Source organism: Lampetra fluviatilis, chromosome 81, assembly GCF_964198595.1.
Source record: "Lampetra fluviatilis chromosome 81, kcLamFluv1.1, whole genome shotgun sequence".
NCBI lineage: Eukaryota > Metazoa > Chordata > Hyperoartia > Petromyzontiformes > Petromyzontidae > Lampetra > Lampetra fluviatilis.
This window is the reverse complement of record NC_136355.1, coordinates 604,755-627,906: the sequence shown is the minus strand read 5'-3', so window position 1 is coordinate 627,906 and position 23,152 is coordinate 604,755. Positions and strand designations below refer to the sequence as shown.

Below are 23,152 nucleotides of genomic sequence, written 5' to 3'. Positions count from 1 at the left end.
CTGCAGCGCCGCATGATCTGTGCGGACGGTGAAATGACGACCGTACAGATATGGGCGATACAGTTGAATGAAGTAAACGATTGCCAATAGTTCCCAACGGGTAACACAGTACCTTTGTTCCGCCGGAGACAACACCCGACTGCCGTACGCTACCACACGTTCTACGCCCTCAACAACCTGCGAAAGCACGCCCCCAATGCCCGTGTTGCTTGCGTCCGTATCGAGTTTTGTAAAGTCAGGATAACTCAATTGCGGAGCCCCCACTAGAGCGTCCCGGAGGGAGCGAAAAGCAGCCTCCTCCTCCTGTCCCCAGTGAAACTTGACCCCCTTCGATGTTAAGGCATGTAAGGGCTTTGCAATTGTCGCGAAATCAGTGACAAAGCGTCGGTAGTATGACGCGAATCCAACAAAACTCCTGACCTCCCCCACGGAGGTGGGAGTCGGCCAGGAGCTGACACATTGCGTTTTGGCGGGATCAGTGACAATACCTGAGCGTCCGACAATGTGGACAAATACCGCACCGATTCGCGTAGCAAATGACACTTCTGGGGTTTGAATTTCAAATTAGCAGCCCACATTTTGAGGAAAACCGCACGCAACCTCTGGAGGTGTTCATAGAATGTTTTACTGAAGACGATGACATCGTCTAAATAAATCAAACATGAATCCCATTGCAACCCAGCCAAGACCAATTCCATTAATCGCTGAAAAGTTGCCGGCGCTGAATGGAGCCCCATCGGCAAGCGGTTAAATTAGAAAAGGCCGTGCGGCGTACGCAAAGCAGTTTTAGGTTTAGATTCATCATCCAGAGGGAGCTGCCAGAATCCGGAAAGCAAATCCAATGTGGAGAAGAACCGCGCCCCTGCCAAGGCATCAAGCGATTCATCCATCCGAGGAAGCTGGTATGCGTCGGCTACAGAAATTTTGTTCAGCCAACGAAAATTGACACAAAAGCGCAATGAGCCGTCATGTTTTTTAACTAAGACGATCGGCGCAACCCAAGGGCTGGTAGAAGGGGATATAATATCCGTGGCTAACATGTCATCTACGGCCGATTTTACATGGTCCTTTTCGGCGGGACTCAACCGAAAAGGATTTTGGCGTATTGGCGCACTGTCACCCATGTCAATATGCTGTTGCAGCAGTTTAGTACAACCAAGATCGTATTTGTGTTGACAAAAACGTCAGAAAACTCGCGCAGAAGGATTGGAAGCCTCTCACGCTGTGAGTTGGACAGGTCCGATGATCCCGCACAAAGCGCATCGAGCCACCCCTCATCACGGTCCGCATGTGGTTGCGACGGAAGAGCAGTGCTCACCTGACTAATGACGGGTTCCTCACAGGGTACCGGCATCGCGTGCGCAAGCACGGTCCCTTGAGGAACCACAGTCGTTCGCGATCCCACATTGAGGACCGCGATGAAGGGGTCCCCGTCCCCTTTCACAATGGTCTGGGCCGTTATCAAGTCAGGTCCGTTGACCCCGGCTCTAGATGGTCCCAACAGAACCCCCTGGTCCCCAATCCCCTTAGCAAATGGTCGACGCAGCCTAAGAGACACGAGCATCTGAGCTCCCGGCGGTACGCGAACCGTCCTCGCAACCAGCGCCGGCACCGTCGCAAATGCCGTCCGAACCGTAGCGGGTGAGGACAGGAACGTAATACGTCGGCCCGACGGGAGTTCAATGCAACCCTGGTCGACTAGGATACGAATCGGCATTTTGGCCAAGAAATCCATCCTCAACAGGTACGGAACCGCCAGCGAGGAGGAGACCAATATCGGGCCGGATAATTTGATGTCCCCAATACAAATTTGCGCGCGGATCTGTCCGATAATGCCCAGCGAGCCCCCGTTAGCAGCATAGCATGGAACATCAACGGGGAGCAAGGGACGGCTTTGAACGGGGAGAATGTTAGAAATCAAATCGGACACAATAGATGCCGATGCTCCCGTATCAACTAAGATCCGCACCTCAACCCCATCAATATGCCCCACAACGACCGACGACCCTGACGACGCGGCAACAACGCGATGGGCCAACTCGGACCACTGGCCCGGTTGGAATGCACTCCCCACAGTGGCACGTTTCGGCGCCACGACAGGCAATTTACGACCCCCGTCCAGTGCAGTGAGCGAGTGAATGACAGGTGTGTGCGTAGGCCAAACATGTGGGGTGCCATGACTCGCCGGAGTTTGCTGGTGAGGCTTGGGTAGAGGCGCAACGTCCTGCTGAGGCGTCGCCCCGCGCTGTCGAGGAGCCCGGCATCCTGAAGCCACATGGCCCCGGAGGCCACAGTTGTAGCAGTGCGTGAGTGCTCCAGATGACTTGGGCTGATCCTGGCTGCTCGGTCCGTCCCGAGCTGGTCGTACTCCGGATCTCCACTCCGTCGGGCGATCCACGGCGCAGATCTCTTCCGATGGGAGGGTTGTTGCAGCCACGGTATGGCTGGCCGCTGCCTTGCTGGCCTTGCGACGCTGGGACAGCAAGTTTGCGTGGATGTGTCGCGCGGCCCGCAGGGAACACATCTCCGTGTCGTCTTGCGCCAAGATGACAATGTCCAACTCGTCCGCCAACAGCAGTATATTCTCCATCACCATGGCGTCCACCCCTTCCTCGTCCATCCGCGGGAAAGCCGTTTTCGCCAGGGCCAGGAGAGCTGTACGGTACGCCAGGGGCGACTCCTTGGCGCCCCGCTGGCGATCGTAGAACAGCTGCCTGCAGTCTGAAGGTGGTCCATAGACTGCAGCCAGGAGTTGAAGCGCCATCTGCAGCGTGGCGCGCTTCACTCTCGGCGCCGAGGTGAGGGTAGCGAGGGCATTACTGTCGAGCATCGCCGGCAGCGCGCGGAGTGCTTCGTCATCCGTCCATTGTGCCATCTCTTTGTGAGCGAGAAAGTGTCTTCGGAAGCCACCCCAGTCACCGTCTTCGCCCACGAACTCCTTAAGAGGTGGTAATAGCTGCTGTAACGCGGCGTCCGCAGTCGAGGATCGCTCTCCGTCATTCCCGTCACTCCGTACGGTTTTGGCAGGAAGGGCGTGTGACATCGGCGGTCGCTCTGTTGGTGACGCGCTGGCCGCTTCTGACGACGTAGCGGCTTCTGTTTGCCGAACGTCGGTCACCTGACGTAGCCCGGCCCCGCCCTCAGCATTCACTGTACCCATGGTGGAAAATTCGAATTCGGGCCCCGTGGAAATGGCGGGAACCGGCGTCGCATGTCGGCTGTCATCGCCCCGTGCAGCTCCTCCAGCCCCCAGTCGAGTAATTTCTTCAAATGTGGCGGCTGCTGCGTAAAGTAGTTCCGCCAGTCATGTATGAGCCAGCCGCAGTCCGTCAGCCGGCGGTCCCCATCCGTAATGACGTTGCGGTGTGGGTGGACTTGGCCCTGGCTGCTCGGAGTCGCCTTCAGCCATCTCGGGCTCAAAGTCGGCCGTGGTTTCCTTCGCCCCCGGTTCCCTGGTACGAGCCTTTCGTCTCGTGTCCATCCTTTTAGAAGACCACTTCTGACACCAGATGTAGTGTGGTTCAAGGAGACTTGGACGGCGTAGTTGGAGGCACACTTATTTATTAAGTACAAAGTACAGAACAGGCCGAGATGTACAACACTTGAAGGGGTATCGGTCCCTTCACCCGTCTAACTGGGAGATCAACACTCTATGTCACAGCTAGCCTACTCCTAAGTCCTCCACTACTGGGCTAGGGGAGGCTAGCTAACCCAGCCCTGGTTAAGCTGGGATTACGGCACCCTGAGTTCCCAGACCGGCTCTGACAAGAGCATCGGCTCTGGGCTCTCGGGGCCACGCCACTGGCTTGCCCTGGTCGGTCCTGAGAAGGACAGCGATCCAGGGGAGTCCCAGGGCCTATCTAGCAGATCTTCTTTCTTCACTGGTTAAAGCTGAACACTGAACCCCGAGCCCTCTGGCTCACCGCCTTATATAGCAATTCCCCCCTGAGGGGTGGGGCCGTGGGGGATCCCAGCGCCGTATTAGCCCCCCCGGCTAAACGGTGCGGACGTCGATGTAAGCACCTCCTCGCGTACAGACATAGCCATGCCCAGTGTGTTTGTTTCCCATTCGTAACAACTCTACAACACCCCCTCTACATAAGGACAGATAAACCTGACGGAGACATTTTTGTCTGAGGAGTTATGACATTTTTTTATCAAGTCGCTTTGGCCTTTGCTGTTCAATCTAACTGAGAAATCAATGTATCATGCAGACAAATGTGTATTCCAATGAGAGGCATACTATCTATGAACCTTCAAAGTGGACATTGCCGACTTAGCCATGATCTGCTACCTAAAAACTTAATCTGGTGAAGGAGCCGCTGAGCAGCCCTCCTTGCCCCTCCATATTGTGTATTTGACCTTTCCATTCATCTGGTATCCGTGCCTATACAATGGAACATGGCCTTCGTACTCTAGTTACAGGTGACCCAAATTTCAATCCTCTCATTAACATATATGAACAGACTTAACATTTTATTGGAAAAAATACTTTTTCCATCCCAAATCATCTGGCTATAGACAAATATGGTGCAGCCTCTGCCATAATCGATACTCTGAACTTTGTCTTAACCAGTTCTGAACCATTGCGTTATTCTGTTCCTCACACAGTCCAAAGCATTCAATACTATGGACCAGAATATGATGTTGCAAGTAGAAATATAGCTACACTAGCAGGAAATACCCGGCGTTGCCCGGGTTTTAAAAATATTTCAAAACTACTCTTAATAATGTAACAGCAGTGCGTACTGACTGTGGTGGTACCTGCTTTCACTGCAGCAGTGCATACTGTGGTGGTACCTGCTATGATTACAGCAGTACATGCTGACTCTATAGCAGTATTTATCGACTGTATATGTGCCGCTCTGCAGTAATATCTACGGCCTATAGTGGTAGCATCTAGCAAATGTATAGTAGTAATCACTGCACGCATCGGGGTGGGGGGGACATCACGCAGTGAAGAATTTAGCTGAGCGTTTAGTGTATTTTTAAAGCATTTTTAACGCAAAATAAAATGTTCCCCTCACTACCAGCGTGCGACTTGGCATGAGCCGTCTCCCCCACGAAAGGCGCGTGAGTTGGGATGGTCATGCACATGAATAAATAATAAGTATAACCCGTAAAAACAAAGTTTTTCACTATAAATTCTTTATATGCGTGGCAGCGAACTTAATATAAATAAAGGATTTAAAAATATATTCGCCTGTAAAGGACGCGGGGATCGATCCCGCGACCTTTGGCATGGGAAGCGAGGGCGCTACCAACTGCGCTACTCCGCCACGGCCTCGATGAACGGGCCAATCGCAGCGCTAGGAAAACCAAATGGACCAACCGTGTCTCGCAAATCCCTCACATTTCGTCCAATGAAACTGCGTATGGTCCGGCGACACACAGACAGACAGACACACACACACACAGACAGACGGACAGACAGATTTGCGATTTTATATATATAGATTTTTCAAAGTGTTCAATATGTAATAAAGGACTCTTTCTCAATGTCGATCTCCGTTGTCCTTTATTTGGGTTCGTAGAATCTCGTTCACACGGCGTCCTCGCTCAGGCCCGCGTCTCTCCCGACGATCACTCCACAGCCACTCTGCTGCTCGTTCTGCAGCCTCACCGCTGCTCCGCCCTGCAGCCACACCGCTGCTCCGCTCTACAGCTTCACTGCTGCTGCTCCGCTCTGCAGCTAGCCTCCCACCGCCCGCTAGCCCTCTGCGTCCTGACACCGATGGCTGACGGTGCCGACGTCTCCCACCGCGTGGCGACCACGCCACTCTCCCCGTACTGCCCAGCGTGGCCTCTTCCCGTTTCACTCCGTCTCAACTCCCCGAACCCCTTCCGGTTCTCTCCCTAAATCCTCTCCCCAACGTGATCCTAACTACTCCCTCTCCTCACGTGACCCAGACTCCGCCCCCCCTCAATCCTTGCTCGCATTACAAATAGACTGGATGCACAGCTAATGGTCTGAGCAGTTACAACAAAAAATACCCCATTACTAAGGGAGTTCCACAAGGCTCAGTGCTTGGCCCTATCCTGTTCTCCCTCTACTCGGAAAATCTCAATGTCATGTTTTTATTTGGCTCCTCTACACCTAGTTTGCCTTCATTTAGCAAATTGTGTCTCTGGACTCGCATCCCATTGAACAGGTCGGTAACTTTATGTGTCTAGCTATTATCTCGGACTTTAAACTGTTCTTCAAGCCCCACATCAATCATATAGCCAATATGAAAAAAATATTTGAAGTTGGATTCCTCGAGAAAAATAAACACCGTATCCCACCTCTGCTCCATCTTTTGACAGCCAAAGCCACCATCCTTCTCATTTTTGACTATTGCAACAATCTACCAACTAGCCTCTAAAACAGCTCTCCGTCCTCTGCGTTGCCCATGACGTCGCCTATAGAACGCATTATTACCACCTTTATATCACCTCAAATGGACCTTCTTCATCCTAAAATTCGTTTTAAACAAATTCCCAAAGAACGAATGGACATCCTAATTAAACTGATTTCCAGCTCCAACATGAAACGTACTTCCCTGTATCCACAAAAAAATGCCACTGTTGATACATGTATTTATATTATCAGCCATGAGTCCTGTGTGCTAACCATGGCACCATGGAAGAATGCCACGTCGCAGGTAATCGGTGTGGAATTTATGAGACGTAGGAACAGGTGGGACTGGTAGTTCCACATCTCTATCAGGGTGGGTCCCACGTGACCTTTACCCAGCAGTTTAAGTCGCCACAACACAGGTAGTCTATAGGCAGATCCCGGGCGGCGTGGTAACGTGCGGGTAACTTCCACCCCTTTTTCCAAGACATCTGACCAGCGTGGAAGAGTAGACCAAGTACCCTCCCTCTCGAGAGGGGCTATCTGGAGCGCCCTCTGGTGGAGGTCTCTTTCACGAGAAGGAGGTCTGGATCTTTTTTTTCAGGACAGGAGAGTCAGGTGAAGTCACAAACACCACAGCCACTACCACCATCATCACCCATAGTGCCACGATCACAATTATTACCAACACCATCATCATCGACTTCGGAGGGTTCAGTGTTCATCATTTAGGTTCATGGAGGCAGATTAATGTTCCCATAGGGTTCTGTGCGAATCGCTGAGGCTCGTAGAGCCATATTAAGATTCCCATAGGGTTCAGAGTGAATCACCGGCTAAGGCTCGACTAAAATTCCCAGGTTGTAGTCGACAAGACAAATACTACCTCGAAAGTTTGTCTCACGCTGACAACGTGAACACTGCTGGCATGATATCCATGCAGTACATAACGCGTTGTGTTCACCTTCTTACAGGCGCTGCAAAGAGCTGCGGACATCGCCCAGTCTCCACTCCCAGTGAGTAACGACGCTGCGTGTCTATCCACTGCTCGATCACTCTCCTCACATTCAGAATTAAACACAAAGCTCGAGAGAGGTAGGTGCTTGTAGGAGTCTGTCATCCAGCAGCGGATTATCCATGGCTCTAGATGTTGATGGGTGCGCAATTACCCTACCCCACCTCCCACAATACGATCAGTCAGCCACTCTGTAATCTCAGTAAATCTCTTCATGTGTAACGAAACGAACGCTTTAAGAAATGTAAAACAGTCAAAGGGCGGCCAAAAGGCTCCTCTGTTGGGATGGGGGATGATGGTGAGGGAGCAGAGGTCTCACTCGACATCATTCCGGCGGAATTATGTTTTTTTTATCGGCCTCGTAACGCTGTGTGGAAGCTACCAGGCTATGTTGATCTTCTCGGCCACAGTCATGTGCTCAGTCTATACATGACACCTGGGTCAGTAGCATGACCTGCCAGCGAGTTGTTGACACTTCAATTAGCCTAATATTGCACCTAGCCTGGCACACGCACCGTCGCAAATTAAGGTTGTATTATGCACTACACTTATCGTTTACATAGCAGTTGATGTTTTTTTTCATTGATTTTATTTGAAATTGTGTCGAGCTAGACCTTTCAACGAGTTGGCCCAGGGCTGCATTATTAGTCCAGCGAGCCAGGTTTTCAATATATTTTATTTGTATGTGTCCTAGGGGTTCGCACACTGTGCGAAAAACCCATTAGGCCAGCGTTGTTGGCTTGTCTTCCCTGCCCTCTGCTGGAAATGATGAAGGACGTTCATGATGGGGGGTAGGCCCGGGTAGAGCTGTGACCAACAGGCAGAGCCATCCCCTGTTCACCGCAGGGGGCAACCAGGATGTCCTCTGGCCTCTTCATTACGTAACATCTTCTATGACCACGTAGTATGTGCAGGTGTCCATGGCTGTAGCCGAGGAACTTCCATCTGGTACACATTCAAACGGAGGCTGACCGATGTCTGGGTCTGGTCACACACACACGCCAAGTGGGGAGCACAGCAGCGCCTTGCCTTGATGTGCCTGCACTGGCGGCTGTGCTCGTAGAACACACTTCTCTCTCTGACGAAGTTTTAATCTGACAGAGGAAGTGGTATTGTTGTAATTATTATAATTATTATAACGCGCCTTTCCACAGGCAATGTCTGGAGAGGAAGATGAGGAACGCTCAAGCCAGGCTCACGATGAACTTGCACGAAAGCTCAGAGACGTGGGTCTTGACGAGGTTTACTGGAAACAGAAGCTGCGCGAGGTTCTGCTAATTTCTAGTGCACAAGCGCTGCTTCACCTCGACTGGCAGGAATGCAAAGAACTGGACTCGCATTTCCGTAAATTGTGGGAAAAGAAGGCGTTTTATGAAATGATTGGCATTGATGCGGATGATATTGTGAGTGATAAAGAGGAGATGAGCTTGGCTCGTATACAAAATGATAATCCGTTGCCTCCTGTCGTGTCTGAGAGAATGAATGAGCCAACCCAGGTGATGGGCAATTCTGTTTCAGGACATTGTGGGGCAGATGAGGATATTTTACGGCATGCATCTGGGGGCCTTGCTCTAGAGGGAGTGTACATGAGTGGGAAGTTGGAGGATAAATTAGAGAAGAGAGGGAAACTTTTGACAATCCCACAAACATTCCAGTTCGTGGATCCGGTCCACACGCTCATGACAAAACATCACGAGTTTATTTCTTTCAATAAAGAATCCGTGTTCGAGAAGGGGATGGAAGTCATGGGCTTCAGCAGCACTGTCTCAGAGCAAGGTTGCGTCTCTACCTTGAGTAGAGAACCAATCTCAATGCCAAGCAAGTCATTGAATCTTAAGGAAATGCAAAATATTCAAACTGGTCATTCCCATATTTCCAGGACAGAGTACACGTACCTGCCATTAGCCTCAGGGCATCTTCATATGGCACAAATCAGGTTGTCTGATGCAGCCCTGAAGGAGCTACAAAATATTGAGAACATCTTGGAAAACACGAAAGCAGATTTAAAAAGCACTGTGTTAACCAGCATGATCAGAAACTTCTTCCACTTATTCGGCTCCCACGCAAACGAGGGACCTCTCGAATTTGGAGGAATATTTTGGAGGAAGGCGTCAGCTCAAGGTTTCAGTTTAGATCAGCAAGATGAAATGAAACGGCTCTTGTCCGAGTTATTGGGATCCACCATTGGTGCTGACTGTGACAGTCGTACGACTACTGATACGGGCGCTGCAATGACCACTGAGCCAGCTGCAAGTAGCTCTGGCCAGCACGGCCCGGTGCTCACTGATATGGTGAAGATCACTGTGACCACAATAGGCGGTGACCCTGACGTTCATGATCTTCCTCAGTGGAAAGCTGCTGTTGTTTCCAACAATAGGACATGGTCTCTCATTGACAGAGGCAGCAGGTTTATACCAGTATGGGACATCGTTCTGTCCAATCATAAATGTGATTTTAAAGATGTCCTGAAGGTAACCAGTGATCTCATAACAGCTCACTCTATCTTAACAAACAAGCATGCAAATAATCATCAAGATGATGCATTGGCTGCCACTATTGTCGAAGCCCAATCGATCATGCAAGATGTAACGCAATGGATGAGATCAGACGATATAACTCATCTGGATAAACTGGGGAATCTAAAACAAAAATTCTATGAATGCACACAAACTAACAGGAGTTGGATCGACGCCTGTCTCTCCCATCCAGCCCTTCAGGAATACTTGAATTTGGCTGTATCGACATGCAAGTATTCATCTCGTGACGAACCAAAGCTATTTAAAATGAAAATACAGCACCTTTTAGAGCCGAACATCTATGCAGTGGAGAACTTCCCCCAGCGCTCCTCGATAATGCAGTGGGTGTATGGGACTGATACAGTCAAGATTCGTGATGCCGAGCTAAAGGCCCTCGCTGACACATTTACAGAAACAAAGAAACGATTAAAGCGAGTCATGGATTCACCGACTTATTCTGAAACTGCGATGAATGTCGCAAAAGTGAAGGGAACCAATGACGTCACATTTTCCCTCAATTCCCTGTGCCGATGCCTCCGAGAAATGAAGAAGGTGCAGGAGGAGGAGCTGTTCATTGCAGCTGCTGCTGCTTCAGGGTTCAGTGCAACGGAGCGATTGTTCCACCGCCTCCTGGACTATGAGGACGTTGACTGCCTTCAGCACGAAGTGGAGAGGGCACACAGCGAGTACTCGGCTCTCAGATCTCAAAGCGATCCAGTGTTTTCTGTTTCGCCGACACGGGAATTTGAGAGTAAAACAAATGAGAACGAAAGGTTTATGAATCTGCTTGAAAGGCTGGACCTTCAAAAATACTACCCCAAGAAAATGGACACAGGAGATGTGTGTGTTGTTAAGTCAGTAATGTGTACAAAAAACCCAAACACAGAACAAGAACTTGTCTCTTCTTTTTTACAGAAACTGATAATGGGTGACTATGAAGCACGGTATGTTCGTGTTCAGAGTAAAAATAAAAACAATGAATACATGCATAATAATGAAAACTCTAATTACGACGACTTTTTAAAGCATGATGATACATTGAGTCATAGAGAGGGGCTTGCAACAAACACTAAAACCCACATTCACCCCATGGATTTGCAAATGACAATTTACCATTGTGGAGACAATTTTGTGAGGCAGTACATTTACAACAAACTCTCATTTTGCCAATTTGCACTGCCGCTTTTAGTTCCAAATCCTTGTAGCTCAGAAATAGAATTCCCTCTTTGGGCATTCCGACAGATTAACAAGAACTGGAAATGCCGTGACACATCTACTAACACCCTGCAAACCAAAAACTGTGCAATTGTTAATGCAGACACTCCTCTAGTGTCCTTCATCAGATTTGGTGAATCGCCCACATCGAAATCTCAGATGCTGAACTCTCTGCTCAGTCAGCAAAGACATGGTGTTTTTTTTCATCGGCACTGCAAAGGCGGTAGCAGCAGGAATGGTCTCCTAATGGAAGGAGTCACAGAGGTCGCCTGGTATTGTCCAGGTGGGAGGGATGACGACGTCTTCAATGACTGCATCGCGTTCACAAATCTGCACGGAGATGCGAGACGGCACAGAAAACAGGTGCAGTTTCTGCACGAGATATCCTCTATCAATGTGATACTGATGTCAGATAATGATCTAAATGATGAAGCTAAAATCATTTTGCAAGAATGTCTGAAATCCTCAAAGCCTCTTATTTGTCTTTGGGCTGACAAGGAGAACCTCGGGGGTGGACATTCGAGAACAAAAGTGAAAATTGCTGTTAAGAACAGAAATGAGGCAGAGTTACTGGATGAACTGAAGTCAACTCTAAACTCTCTGTTGGCCAATTTAACAGAAACGATCAACCTCAAGGATTGTTCAAACATCGCTGGGCGGCACTGCTTCACAGTTGATGAAGACGATGAAAATTGTAAAGTTGGCAAGTTTAAGGCAGACGACTTCCTGAGTTTTCTCAATGGAAAGTCACTGTCTTCCATGAAGGAGACTTTTCTGCCTCTTCAAGGTAAATTGTGGCATGAATGGTGCAATAACGACAAAGAATTAACTCGCTTGAGACTTATAGGGGACCACAAGATTGAGAAATACAGGGGAAATATTTTAATGGCAAATCGCTCACTACGGAGAGACCAGCTTCTCAAAGCATTTCCTCTGAATGATGTAATGAAAACATTGATTGAAATTCTGCAGCGTCCGTCAGACAAAGTAAAAAAATACTTCCTGCATTGGCTAAAAATATATTTAGATAAGCTGTTTGCAGCGTGCTTACCACAACTTCAACAGGACTATCACCAGGCTCGGAGAGAAATAATAAAGATCAAGAAAGAAAAAGATAAAAGTAGTTTACTGGTTATAAAACAAGCAGAGCTGCAAAAAATATCACAAAAACGTGATGCCTTTTCCTTTGGAATCGATCACATTTTCAGGGAAGTTGGCCAGATCTACGAAGCGTCACAGACACCGCACGGCGCTGTCAAACGCTCAGCTGCTTTGCCAGGCATCGCAGCAGATTTGATGCTGTCTGGGTTCCCTCTTGAACTCATGGACGGTGATGCCTCGCATGTCCCTCTCTCTTGGATCAGCTCCGTTTTGGACAAAGTGATTGAGAAAATCGAAGACAAAAAGCTGTTTGTCCTCTCCATCCTGGGTATACAAAGCAGTGGCAAGTCCACGCTGCTAAATGCCATGTTCGGTCTCCAGTTCCCTGTGGGTGCTGGGAGATGCACCCGAGGAGCCTACATGCAGTTGGTGACGGTGGAGAAAGAGTTAACCACAGAGCTGGGATTTGACTTTGTGTTGATAGTCGACACAGAAGGGCTCCGAGCCCCAGAACTATCAAATTCGACACCCACTCATGACAATGAGCTGGCTACGTTTGTGATCGGCCTTGGCAACACGACTGTGATCAACATTTTTGGAGAGAATCCATCAGAGATGCAAGACATTCTACAGATCGCTGTGCAGGCGTTTCTGCGAATGAAGCAGGTGAAGATGTCCCCGAGCTGTGTGTTTGTCCATCAAAACGTAGGAGATGTGACCGTTCAAGCAAAGAACGAAGATGGAAGGGCAAGCCTTCAGGATAAACTCGATGAGATGACGCGCTTGGCTGCACAGCAGGAGCAGATCGCTGTTGGATCTTTTGACGAGGTCATCAGGTTTGACGTGGACTCCCACATCCGTTACTTCGCTAATCTTTGGGAGGGAAATCCTCCAATGGCTCCGCCAAATCAAGTCTACTGCCAAAATGTTCAAGATCTTAAAGAAATATTACTCAACATTTCTAAACGAGAACGCAACGTCTTGAAGATATCTGAGTTCAAAACACGCATTCAGGATCTTTGGACGGCCTTGCTCGCAGAAAACTTCGTGTTTAGCTTCAAGAACACCCTAGAGATCGCAGCTTATAGCGAACTGGAAAATATGTATGGGAAATGGACTTGGAGCCTGAGGAGTCATCTTATTGAAGAGGAGAATAAGCAGTATACTATCATTAACAACAGTACAGACACAACGTATGATTTGACTCGGTCAAGCGTTGAGCAAACGGTTTTGCCAAAATACAACGAGATCAGCAATCAAATTGAAACACATTTCAACGGAGATGATGCCAAATGGTTGAGTCAATGGAAAGCTAACTTTGTAAAGAGATTTGAAACAATTAAGGATGAGCTTGTGACTGATACTTACAAAAAATGTACTAATCTGATTAAGCAAAAGAGTGATCGGAACAAACTAGATCAAAATAGATCACGCTATGAGGATCAACTGATGAAGAAGAGCAAAGATTTGGCTTCAAAACTGAAAACTACCGGACAGAAAGATATTGGATTGGACAAAGAGTTCGATAAAATGTGGGAAGAATGGACAGATGAAGTGAAAAAAAACATTAGCCCACCTAGAACAGTGGATTTCAGACAACAGGCACAAGATGCACTGAAAGAAGATTTTAAATGTGAAAAAGATTTATTCAATAAATTGATGAAAATGCAAGCAAATAAATTGTTTGTATTTAATCATCAAGAACATGTTGTGATTAAACGAGAAGGTGCTTGGAATAAGTTAAAGAAGTTATTGTCTTACATTAATCGACAAGAGAAGGAAATTGTCAACAAAATAACAGAAAATGCAGGAAATGCAGCCAGGGAGATTTTTAAAGATCTTGAGAAACGGAAGCTCGGTTACAATGAAACAAATATACATGACGTAATACGAGCTGTGCGGACAGCTGTAGGTACAGGCGTAGTTACAGTTGTAAATGATGAGGCTTCTCAACTCCCTGTAACAGTGACGCTCACAAACAGGTATAAGCTAGATTTAGCAATACACATTTTGGCCAATGCTGAAGGGAGGTTTCAGAAAATACAGAATGATTTCCAGAAGGCAAACGATCCTTTAATATACCTCAACAGCAAGAAAGAAGATTACTTTAACAGCTTTAAGATACGATGTAAAGAAGCGACAAACACCACCATCTTTGCTGACATTTTGTGCAGCCAACTCAAAGCAGCCTTGCACCAGGCAGTCTGTGACAAAGCCAGCCTTGACATTGCAAGCAAAATTAAGTCAAATTGTAGGGCATTCAATGGAAATCGATCAAATTTAGAAAACTTCATCATGATACATTTAGCAGAAAATGAAGATTTTAAAAAATTCCATGAATATATTCAGACACCAAAAGAATATTTTGAACGCTATATTAAAGAACGTGTTGAAAAATATTGCTCAGAAGAAGAAAATAAAAACATTCGTGAAATTTTTAAATCATGTCTTGAGCTTTACGAAAACTATGTTTTAAACGCAATTACTGATGCAACAACAGCTGTGCAGAAAACCAAAGGCGATGCATCATCGTGGCTGGATGAATTTAGTAAACAGCTTGGTGACAAAATACATGTCCCAAGGGACAGTCTGGATGAAGCTGACTACAAAGACATAAATGGCATCGGCGACTTTAGAGAAGAACTAACCGCATCAATGACAACCATGGTGGCACAGTTGAACAAACAATATTCTAAAGCATCCTTACAAGATTTAGAAGACGTAAGGAACACACCTCATGACATGCTATATGAACAGATGAGTGGGTGCTGGGTGCAGTGCCCGTTCTGTAAAGCCATCTGCACAAATACGATTCCCAATCATGACGAGGACCACAGCGTTCAGATTCATCGGCCACAGGCAGTTACAGGGTGGCATCAACGTGGAACAGATAATTTAGCGATTGATATTTGTACGAGTTCAGTTGCTAGTGATGGCCGGTTTGGGCTTTCAAAAAACGGTAAGACAATACCATATAAGGATTATCGTACAGGAGGGCCAAAATATGCAAGTTGGAGCATCACGCCAGACTTAACCGTACAGCCATATTGGAAATGGTTTATCTGCAGATTTAAGTCCGACCTGGAGAAGCTTTACGAAATGAAGTTTATAGGCGATGGTACCATTCCAGAGGGCTGGACAACAATTACAAAGGAAGAGGCAATTGCAGACTTGCAAAAAAAGTAATTTTGAACACTATTGATACGTTAACAAATGGGAACAATTGCTCAATTTGAACTCAGTTTGTCTTTTACTTTTGTGTTTTATAAATACTTTTTTCTACAGTAGTCCATTGAATCTCTATAATTAGACAAAGGTACCTTAAGTGTATATTCACAATTAATGGAAATGGTATATCTGTTGTGTTTTCTCTCATCGTAAATATCATAATTAACAGTGGCGTAAGACTGAATTGCAGTAACTTTATCATTGGGTGGCACTATTTGGCCAATACATTGTCATAGATAATGTCAGTTAGTCGATAGAAATGATGTTGATGAATGTTGAGATTAGTCAGCATAAGGATGGGACTTTAGATCTCGGATTGCTTTGTAAGGAAACCACTTCCACGTTTGCCAAATTGGAACAAAGCGCTCAGAAATGTCACTGAGTAGCTCAGACTTCTCGTGTTTCAGCATCCCAGGCATGAGCAAATTGCAAAAATTACTTCGTTATCTGAATGTTATGTGAACATACTTGCTCTCTGATGACCACACTACAGCCACAAACCTCAAACATCGTGATTGATAATTTAAGCGCTATCCAGGCTTAACCTGCTCATTTTCTGAGATATGATCAAAATATTTAAACGTAGTCATACAAGATGCGAAGTGAAAACACAGGAGCCTGCATTGTAATTATAACTTTACTGCAGGGCATTGCATAGCTTAGCAATTATGAAAACGTGCCATTGTAACATTTGTAATGTGTAGCCTGTTTATGTCAAAATCTGAAGGTTCCCATTGCTGATTGTCCCGTTCATAATGACACAAACAAGACAAGTAAATAATCACACCTTCCTTTCACCCCATGATGCACGTGTAGTATTGTGTTGTACTACGTCTTGAGATGCGGTTGCATTTAGACGCTGTACAAATACAAACTCCATTGTCATACACTTATTGCATGTTCCAAAAGGAGTAATCTTGGTGCCAAGGACCCGACCCATCTCCTTTTTCCAGATTGCATAAAATTATCACCACTTTGCCACATTCAGTCACAAGCTTCTGCCGTTGGAATGCAGAGGTTACACTGCTGGCTTAAGGTTGCAAAAAAGATATGAGGTGATGGTTGGATGTTATTATCACCCTGCTCTCGTTTGAGAGATAAAACTGTGCCACTTTGATGGAAATTAATCTCAAAGAGTTTCTATGAACATGGCCTTGTCACCGTAGCGAGATTTCGATAGTTATCGACAAATCTTAAGCCGTGTTTCCAATCGCATCATGAAAAATATCATCACGGTAACCCGATTAGTTTTTGTCATTGCTAGGACTCAAAGGCCAATCACTTGTAATGAGGTTAGTCCTGCGGTGATTGTAAACATGAAAGCATGGTGAATTGGGACTGTGCATAACCACATGACTGTGTAGACTGTTTTGCTTAAATTGTAATGAATTTTGATGCTTTGACGGAGAGTTTAGATGCCTGGAGTAACATTAATTAATGATAGTGTAATGCGGGCGTAAGCGACCTTCCGGAGGTGACGTCACGGGGGGTGGAGTCATGTGACGTGGGGGTAAGGTTCGGGGCTTTAAGCGGGTAAACCGGAAGGGGAAGGTAGTCGGGGTGTGAGCGGAAAAGAGTGAGGCCACGCGGGCAAGTGTGGAGAGGGGGGGGCGCCGACGGCGATCGGGAGCCAACCCCGAAGATAAGAGGAAGCTGCGGAGTGGTGTGCAGCTGGGGAGGAGACAGCCAGGAGGGCTGCGTGTTAGAGGCAGCGGTGTGGCTGCCAGGAGGAGCTGCGGAGAGAGAGAGAGAGGGGGCTGCTTGTTAGAGGCAGCGGTGTGGCTGCCAGGAGGAGCTGCGGAGAGAGAGAGAGAGAGCAAGAAGCTGTGAGAGCTGCGGAGGGAGAAGAGCAGCAGAGAGTACAGCCAAGGGGGGCTGTGTGAGAGAAACAGCAGCGGAGCTGCTGTTGTGGATCGGGCCGACATTGGAGTCAGCACCGTGGAGAAGCTACAGAGTAAAGACAGCCGTGTGGGTGTACAGCACGAACCGAATAATAAAGGACACTGAGCCAGACATCGTGGTCCAGTCGTTTATTACACTGGTGTCGGAAGTGCAACGGCATGTCGAAACAAGTGAGGAAGAAAGTTAATCCGGCGCCTGCATCGGCTTCTTCGTCCGACGACGACGAACTCCCTCCAACCACGGATCCTGTTGGGGTGGTGGAGGAGAGCCAGGCTGAGGCGACCACGGGAACGGGAGTGGAGGATGTTGGCGCGGTGGCGGGTCCGTCGACATCATCAGACGCGGATCAACGATGGCAAGCGATGGCGGTACAACTGGAGGCACTTAAGGACGTCCTGGCGCATCTATGCCATCTCGTCGCGCCAGGGACGATGGATGATGCAAGTGGTGCTCCGCGGGCCGCCACGTTGCCTGTCCTGCCGCCGCCATTGCCCACGCGGCAAGAGGCCGCCATTTTGCGCGCTCCGTGGCGCCAAACCGCCATCTTGGCCACGCCGCGGGCCGACGCCATTTTGAATTTGCCATCACAACCACCACCATTGGAAGACGGCGGGAAGAGGAGTCGGAGTCGCCACCTTACAACGGTTAAAGAATTTTCCGTCGGTGGGGACTGGAGCGCGTTCGCCTGCCGCTTCTTGGCGGCGGTACGCACAGCAAGATGGACCGATGCGGAGGCTTTGGAGGTGTTGCCGACTCTCCTGGACGACGAATCTGTCCGATTCTTCCGTTCCATAGCGACCGATAAGAAGGCAACTTTACGTGGTGTTTTTCAAGAAATGGCCGATGCTTATGAGCCACCAGATGATGCGCATCGGCGATTCGCTCAACGACAACGAGCACCAGAGGAGTCGCCCGTGGCGTTCAGGGGTGCGGTGCTGGAGCTGGCCATGGCAGCTTATCCTGAGACGCCACAGGACCTGCTTGAGCCTCTCATATTAGGGAAAATGTTGGAGCTGTCTCGGGATCTAGGGATCCCCATGCCTGTGTGTGGGCATGAGAAGCTAACTTCCCGGATGGCTGCTAAGTGTCTCGATGCGCAATTCAACCTCCGTCGCTGGAAACAAGTGACGGCGTGGACGGGGGGGCCCGTCAAAGATGGGGATGCGCTGGGATGGAACCCTGCGCAGGCCGTCTATGTTCCGGATGACCGGGGCCCTCAACAACTGACGGCCGCCTCCGCTCCATGGACGGGACGCGGCGGGCCGAGACCGCGCGCGGTGCTACCAGAACGGGGCCGTCAGGAGGCGAGGCCTGCGCTTCGGCGCAACGAGGCCGAATGTTTCCGCTGCGGGCGTAGGGGCCACTACGCCAGAGACTGCTGGGCCCGCTTCCCGGCTCCGCCGCAGCAGGAGGCCTCGGCACCGGTCAAGTCGGCTAAAGATCCTCCGAAACAGGCATGTCGGCACGCACCAGACACTCGGCAAGGCTTTCCACCTCACCCACCACCTGTGTTGCGCGATCCTATTGTTGTTGTTAAAGAAAGGCCATCGACGGGGCCTTGTCATTCAGTTACGCAGTGGCGCAAATTGGCACGGAGAGTTGTCGCGGCCGCTACGGGTTCGTCCACTGTACCGGGGTCCATACAAGGTGTGGACGTGCGCATTTTGGTCGACTCGGGGGCGTCTGCGACTATTATATCGGATGTCATTTTCCATCTGTTGGGCATTCCGTCAGGGGCTGTGCGTCCGGTTTATGGGTCGTGCGTCGCTGCGAACGGGGGTAGCATGGGCATCGTGGGTCAGGTGGATGCTAAGATATCTATTGGGGATGTGTCGGCCTCGGGTGTTGTGTTGATATCGAGATCTTTGGCGGTTCCTTGTTTGTTAGGCACCGATTTTTTGGCTAAGATGCCCATTTTGATCAAAATCAATGAGAATTGTATTGAACTGCCGGGGGGCCGTCGAATCTCGTTTCTGCCGTCGCCCTGGGGGCGACCTGCTTCGGCCGTACAAGTGCAGGCGCTGTCCGTCGCATCTGTGGACATCCCACCTGGTACACAGATGCTTATACCCTTGCGGTATCGGAAGCCCCTGCCTGATCGGCTAGGAGCAGTAGGGGTCTTGTTGTCACCGTCCGCCACGATAACAACCGGGTTGGCGTTAGTGGGGGCACAGACCATCGTCCGGCCGGATCAATTACCGTTTTTACAGGTGCTTAATGCGGGGGGAGAAAACGTCCGTGTCCCGGCCGGTACGGTTGTGGCACATGCCACTACGGCGTTTGCGACCCATGATTGTCCACATAGCCGGGGAGTTGTTGCTGGGGTTTCCGAGCCAAGGAGTTCGGATGATCGTTGGGTTGCTCAATTATGTGACGAAAATTCTTCCCTGTCCATGGAGCAACGTGGTGCGCTGCGTAAATTGTTGTTGACATATTCCGATGTGTTCAGCTCCGATGATTTGGATTTGGGCCGCACTTCCTTGCTTTACCATCACATTGAGACGGGCGATGCTGCCCCTATTCGATTAAATTCGCATCGGATGAGTCCTGCGGAGCGAGAACACGTACGGGGGGCAGTGGAAGACATGTTGGCTGCGGACATTATATCGCCATCTAACAGCCCATGGGGCGCTCCAGTCGTCTTGGTTAAGAAGAAGGATGGCAAATTGCGATTTTGTGTTGATTTCCGCAAATTGAATAAGATATCGGTGGCAGATGCGTACCCTCTGCCGCGTATGGATGACTCCCTCGACGCATTGTCGGGGGCTAAGTTCTTTTCCACACTGGACCTCTCTTCGGGATTTTGGCAGCTTCCCCTTGACGAGTCCTCACGGGAGAAAACCGCATTCCGTACGCCTCAGGGGTTATTTCAATTCAACTGTCTCCCGATGGGATTGAATGCGGCCCCTGCTACATTTCAAAGATTGATGGAGCTCGTTTTGACGGGGTTGCAGTGGGAGACATGTCTTATATATTTGGACGATATCATTGTCTTCAGCCGCACATTCGATGAACATTTGACGCGGCTGGAGACAGTGTTTACGAGGATGCGTTCTGCCAAATTGAAATTCAAACCAAAGAAATGTCACCTACTGCAACGGTCCGTCCGCTATTTGGGGCACATTGTGAGCGCTGAGGGAGTGTCCACGGATCCGGAAAAGACGGCGTGCGTCCGGGATTGGCCGACTCCGGCCACCGTGGGGGATGTTCGGCGGTTTTTGGGATTTGCCTCGTATTACCGAAGATTCGTGCCGGGTTTTGCGACGATTGCGAGGCCCTTGCATCTCCTTACGGGTAAAGGACGGAAGTTTGTTTGGGGACAGCCGGAGGAGGCGGCCTTTCGGAGTCTGCGTGATCTATTGGCCACGGCCCCAACATTGGATTATCCCGATTTCGATCACCCATTCATTCTTGATACGGACGCGAGTGACACAGGTATTGGGGCGGTGTTATCACAGTCTAAAGGGGGTGTAGAGCGTGTCGTGGCGTATGGTAGCCGAGTCTTGTCTCCTGCGGAAACCCGCTACTGTGTCACTCGCAGAGAACTATTGGCGGTTGTTTTTTTCCTACGGCAATTTCGACCATACCTCTACGGTCGTTCTTTTATTGTGCGTACGGATCATGCGGCCTTGCAATATGCCCTTAAAATTGACCAGCCATCCGGACAGTTGGCACGTTGGTTGGACACGCTACAGGAATTTTCCTTCCAAATTCAACATCGGAAGGGTGTGCGCCATGCGAACGCTGACGCACTTTCCAGATTACCGCGGCGCGGCCCTTGTAAATGTGAGTCGGGGACGCATAGGTGTTCGCCGATTCCAAACCCCCCTCAGCCGCTCACGCTGGCCGTCGAGAAGTCGGACACTCCGATGGAACCGGGACCGGCTGACGGGGTTTTGAATCTGCCGCGGTCTGTCTGGATCCGGGAACAGATGATGGATGAGTCATTGGTGTCCTTGCGGAAGCGGTCTGCTAAGGACAATGGGAGTCCGAGTACGGCTGTGGGGCCGCAAACCGCTCTCCGAGATGGTCTGCTTATGTGGCGGGAGGGGTTCCAGGAACGTTGGCGCCTGGTGGTACCAACGTCCTTGCGGTTCGAGTTGATTAGAACCCTCCATTGTGACACTCTCTTACATTTAGGGGTGCAGAAGACCTTGTTGACGTTGCAACGTCATTATTTTTGGCACGGCATGGCGACAGATGTCGTAGGGCACGTGCGCGCGTGCCCTGCGTGTGCACAACGTAAGCCGCCGAAACATCCTTACGTGCCGCCTCTCCAGTCGATTCAGGTGTCTCGAGTCAATGAATTGGTGGCACTGGACATATTGGGACCTTTTCCACCATCGGCGAGGGGTAATAAATATTTGCTGGTAGGGGTTGAGTACCTCTCCCGTTGGCCGATGGCCTGGCCGTTGCCCGATCAGTCGGCCGCGGCCATTACCGACGCCTTTTTGTTTGGGTATATTATGGATAAGGGGGCGCCTGAGAGACTCCTCACGGACCAGGGCAGGAATTTCTCTTCTAAATTATTGGCGGAAGTGTGCGCGGGCCTTGGGACTAAGAAAGTACGGACATCCCCATACCATCCGCAGACGGATGGTATGGTTGAACGGCTGAACAGGACATTGTCTGCCATGCTTTGCCATACCGTGAGTGAACAACAATCAGATTGGGATCTGCACATCCCCGGGGTGCTTTCGGCGTACAGGATGACGCCTCATGCGGCTACAGGATATTCGCCGTTTTACCTTATGTATGGTCGGGAAAACGTGCCGCCGGTGGATGTGCAATTGGGAACTGGGGTGAAGGGACCTCGGAAACCACTTCCTGAATACATCCAGGACACGGTTCGCCGAGTCACGGAGGCGCGGGAGAATGCCCGCGTGGCTACGGCCAAAGCCCAGGCCCGGAACGAGCGATATGCGCCACGGTCTGAGGGGGAGTGCCCTTGGAAGGTTGGGGACCTAGCCTGGCTTCATTGTCCACAGGTACGTCCGGGGACCTCGCCGAAATTGCACAAACCCTGGCATGGTCCCGTACGCCTCATTGCGGTTCCCAACCCACAGACAGCACGCGTCCAGATTGGGTCTCGTCGCTGGGTTGTGCATACGTCGCGCTTGAAACCATATGTTGCTCCCTTACATGATGCGTCATCCCCCAATATTGCCTTGCCGGGGTCTGTTGCTGCTGACTCTCCCCTGCCTGCGTCCATTGATCTCGCTAGAGCGCCTGTCGTACCTGTTCCAGACAGGCCGGCCGTGACATTGCGGGGGACGAGGGGCCCTGCTCGGAGGACGCCTGCCAGGTCTGCGGGACCTTCGAGCCCTGCAGCCCTTCCGACCCAGCTGCGGGCACGGTCACAGGACAAGCCCAAGACTAACTCTTTAGAGACACGGGACGGCGGTGGACTTCCAGCTGCGACAGGGGGATTACCCCCTGTCGTTCCTCGACTTTCATCGCGTTCCCGTTCTGCGAGTGGGCCGCCGACCGTCCGGGACGGGCCGGCGACCCGCACACGTTCCAAATCGCTTACGTTTCGTTGATTGTTGCTGTCTTGTTATTTTTTTCTTACAGTTGTATTTATTGCATGCTTTTGTACGATCGTTGATGTTGATTGCGTTGTTGTTGTTCTTGCTGTTACATTATATGCTTAGTGTCCTTTAGGGGGGGAAGCTCGGTTCGCCGCATTACGATTTGCTATTGGTCAGCCGAGGTCGGCTGGGATTTTTCTACGGGGGAGGGTGGTGTAATGCGGGCGTAAGCGACCTTCCGGAGGTGACGTCACGGGGGGTGGAGTCATGTGACGTGGGGGTAAGGTTCGGGGCTTTAAGCGGGTAAACC

At 49.7% G+C, this 23,152-nt stretch overlaps 3 protein-coding genes across 3 annotated transcripts in view; 2 read left to right on the top strand and 1 right to left on the bottom strand.

Annotated features, from left to right (window-relative positions):
- LOC144953701 (interferon-induced very large GTPase 1-like) overlaps window positions 1-23,152 on the bottom strand; it is a 261,650-nt gene that overhangs the window by 111,332 nt on the left and 127,166 nt on the right.
- LOC144953693 (interferon-induced very large GTPase 1-like) lies at window positions 9,191-10,295 on the top strand. The gene is made up of 3 exons (XM_078884253.1): window positions 9,191-9,554; window positions 9,597-9,820; window positions 10,278-10,295. The coding sequence occupies exons 1-3, from the start codon at window positions 9,191-9,193 to the stop codon at window positions 10,293-10,295; spliced, it is 606 nt and encodes a 201-aa protein (XP_078740379.1).
- Window positions 10,727-23,152, top strand: part of LOC144953692 (interferon-induced very large GTPase 1-like) — a 49,784-nt gene continuing 37,358 nt past the window's right edge. Inside the window, exons 1-2 of the mRNA XM_078884252.1 lie at window positions 10,727-12,111; window positions 12,166-13,341. Of these exons, the coding sequence (XP_078740378.1) occupies window positions 10,727-12,111; window positions 12,166-13,341 (2,561 nt within the window). The remainder of the gene's footprint in view (window positions 12,112-12,165; window positions 13,342-23,152) is intronic.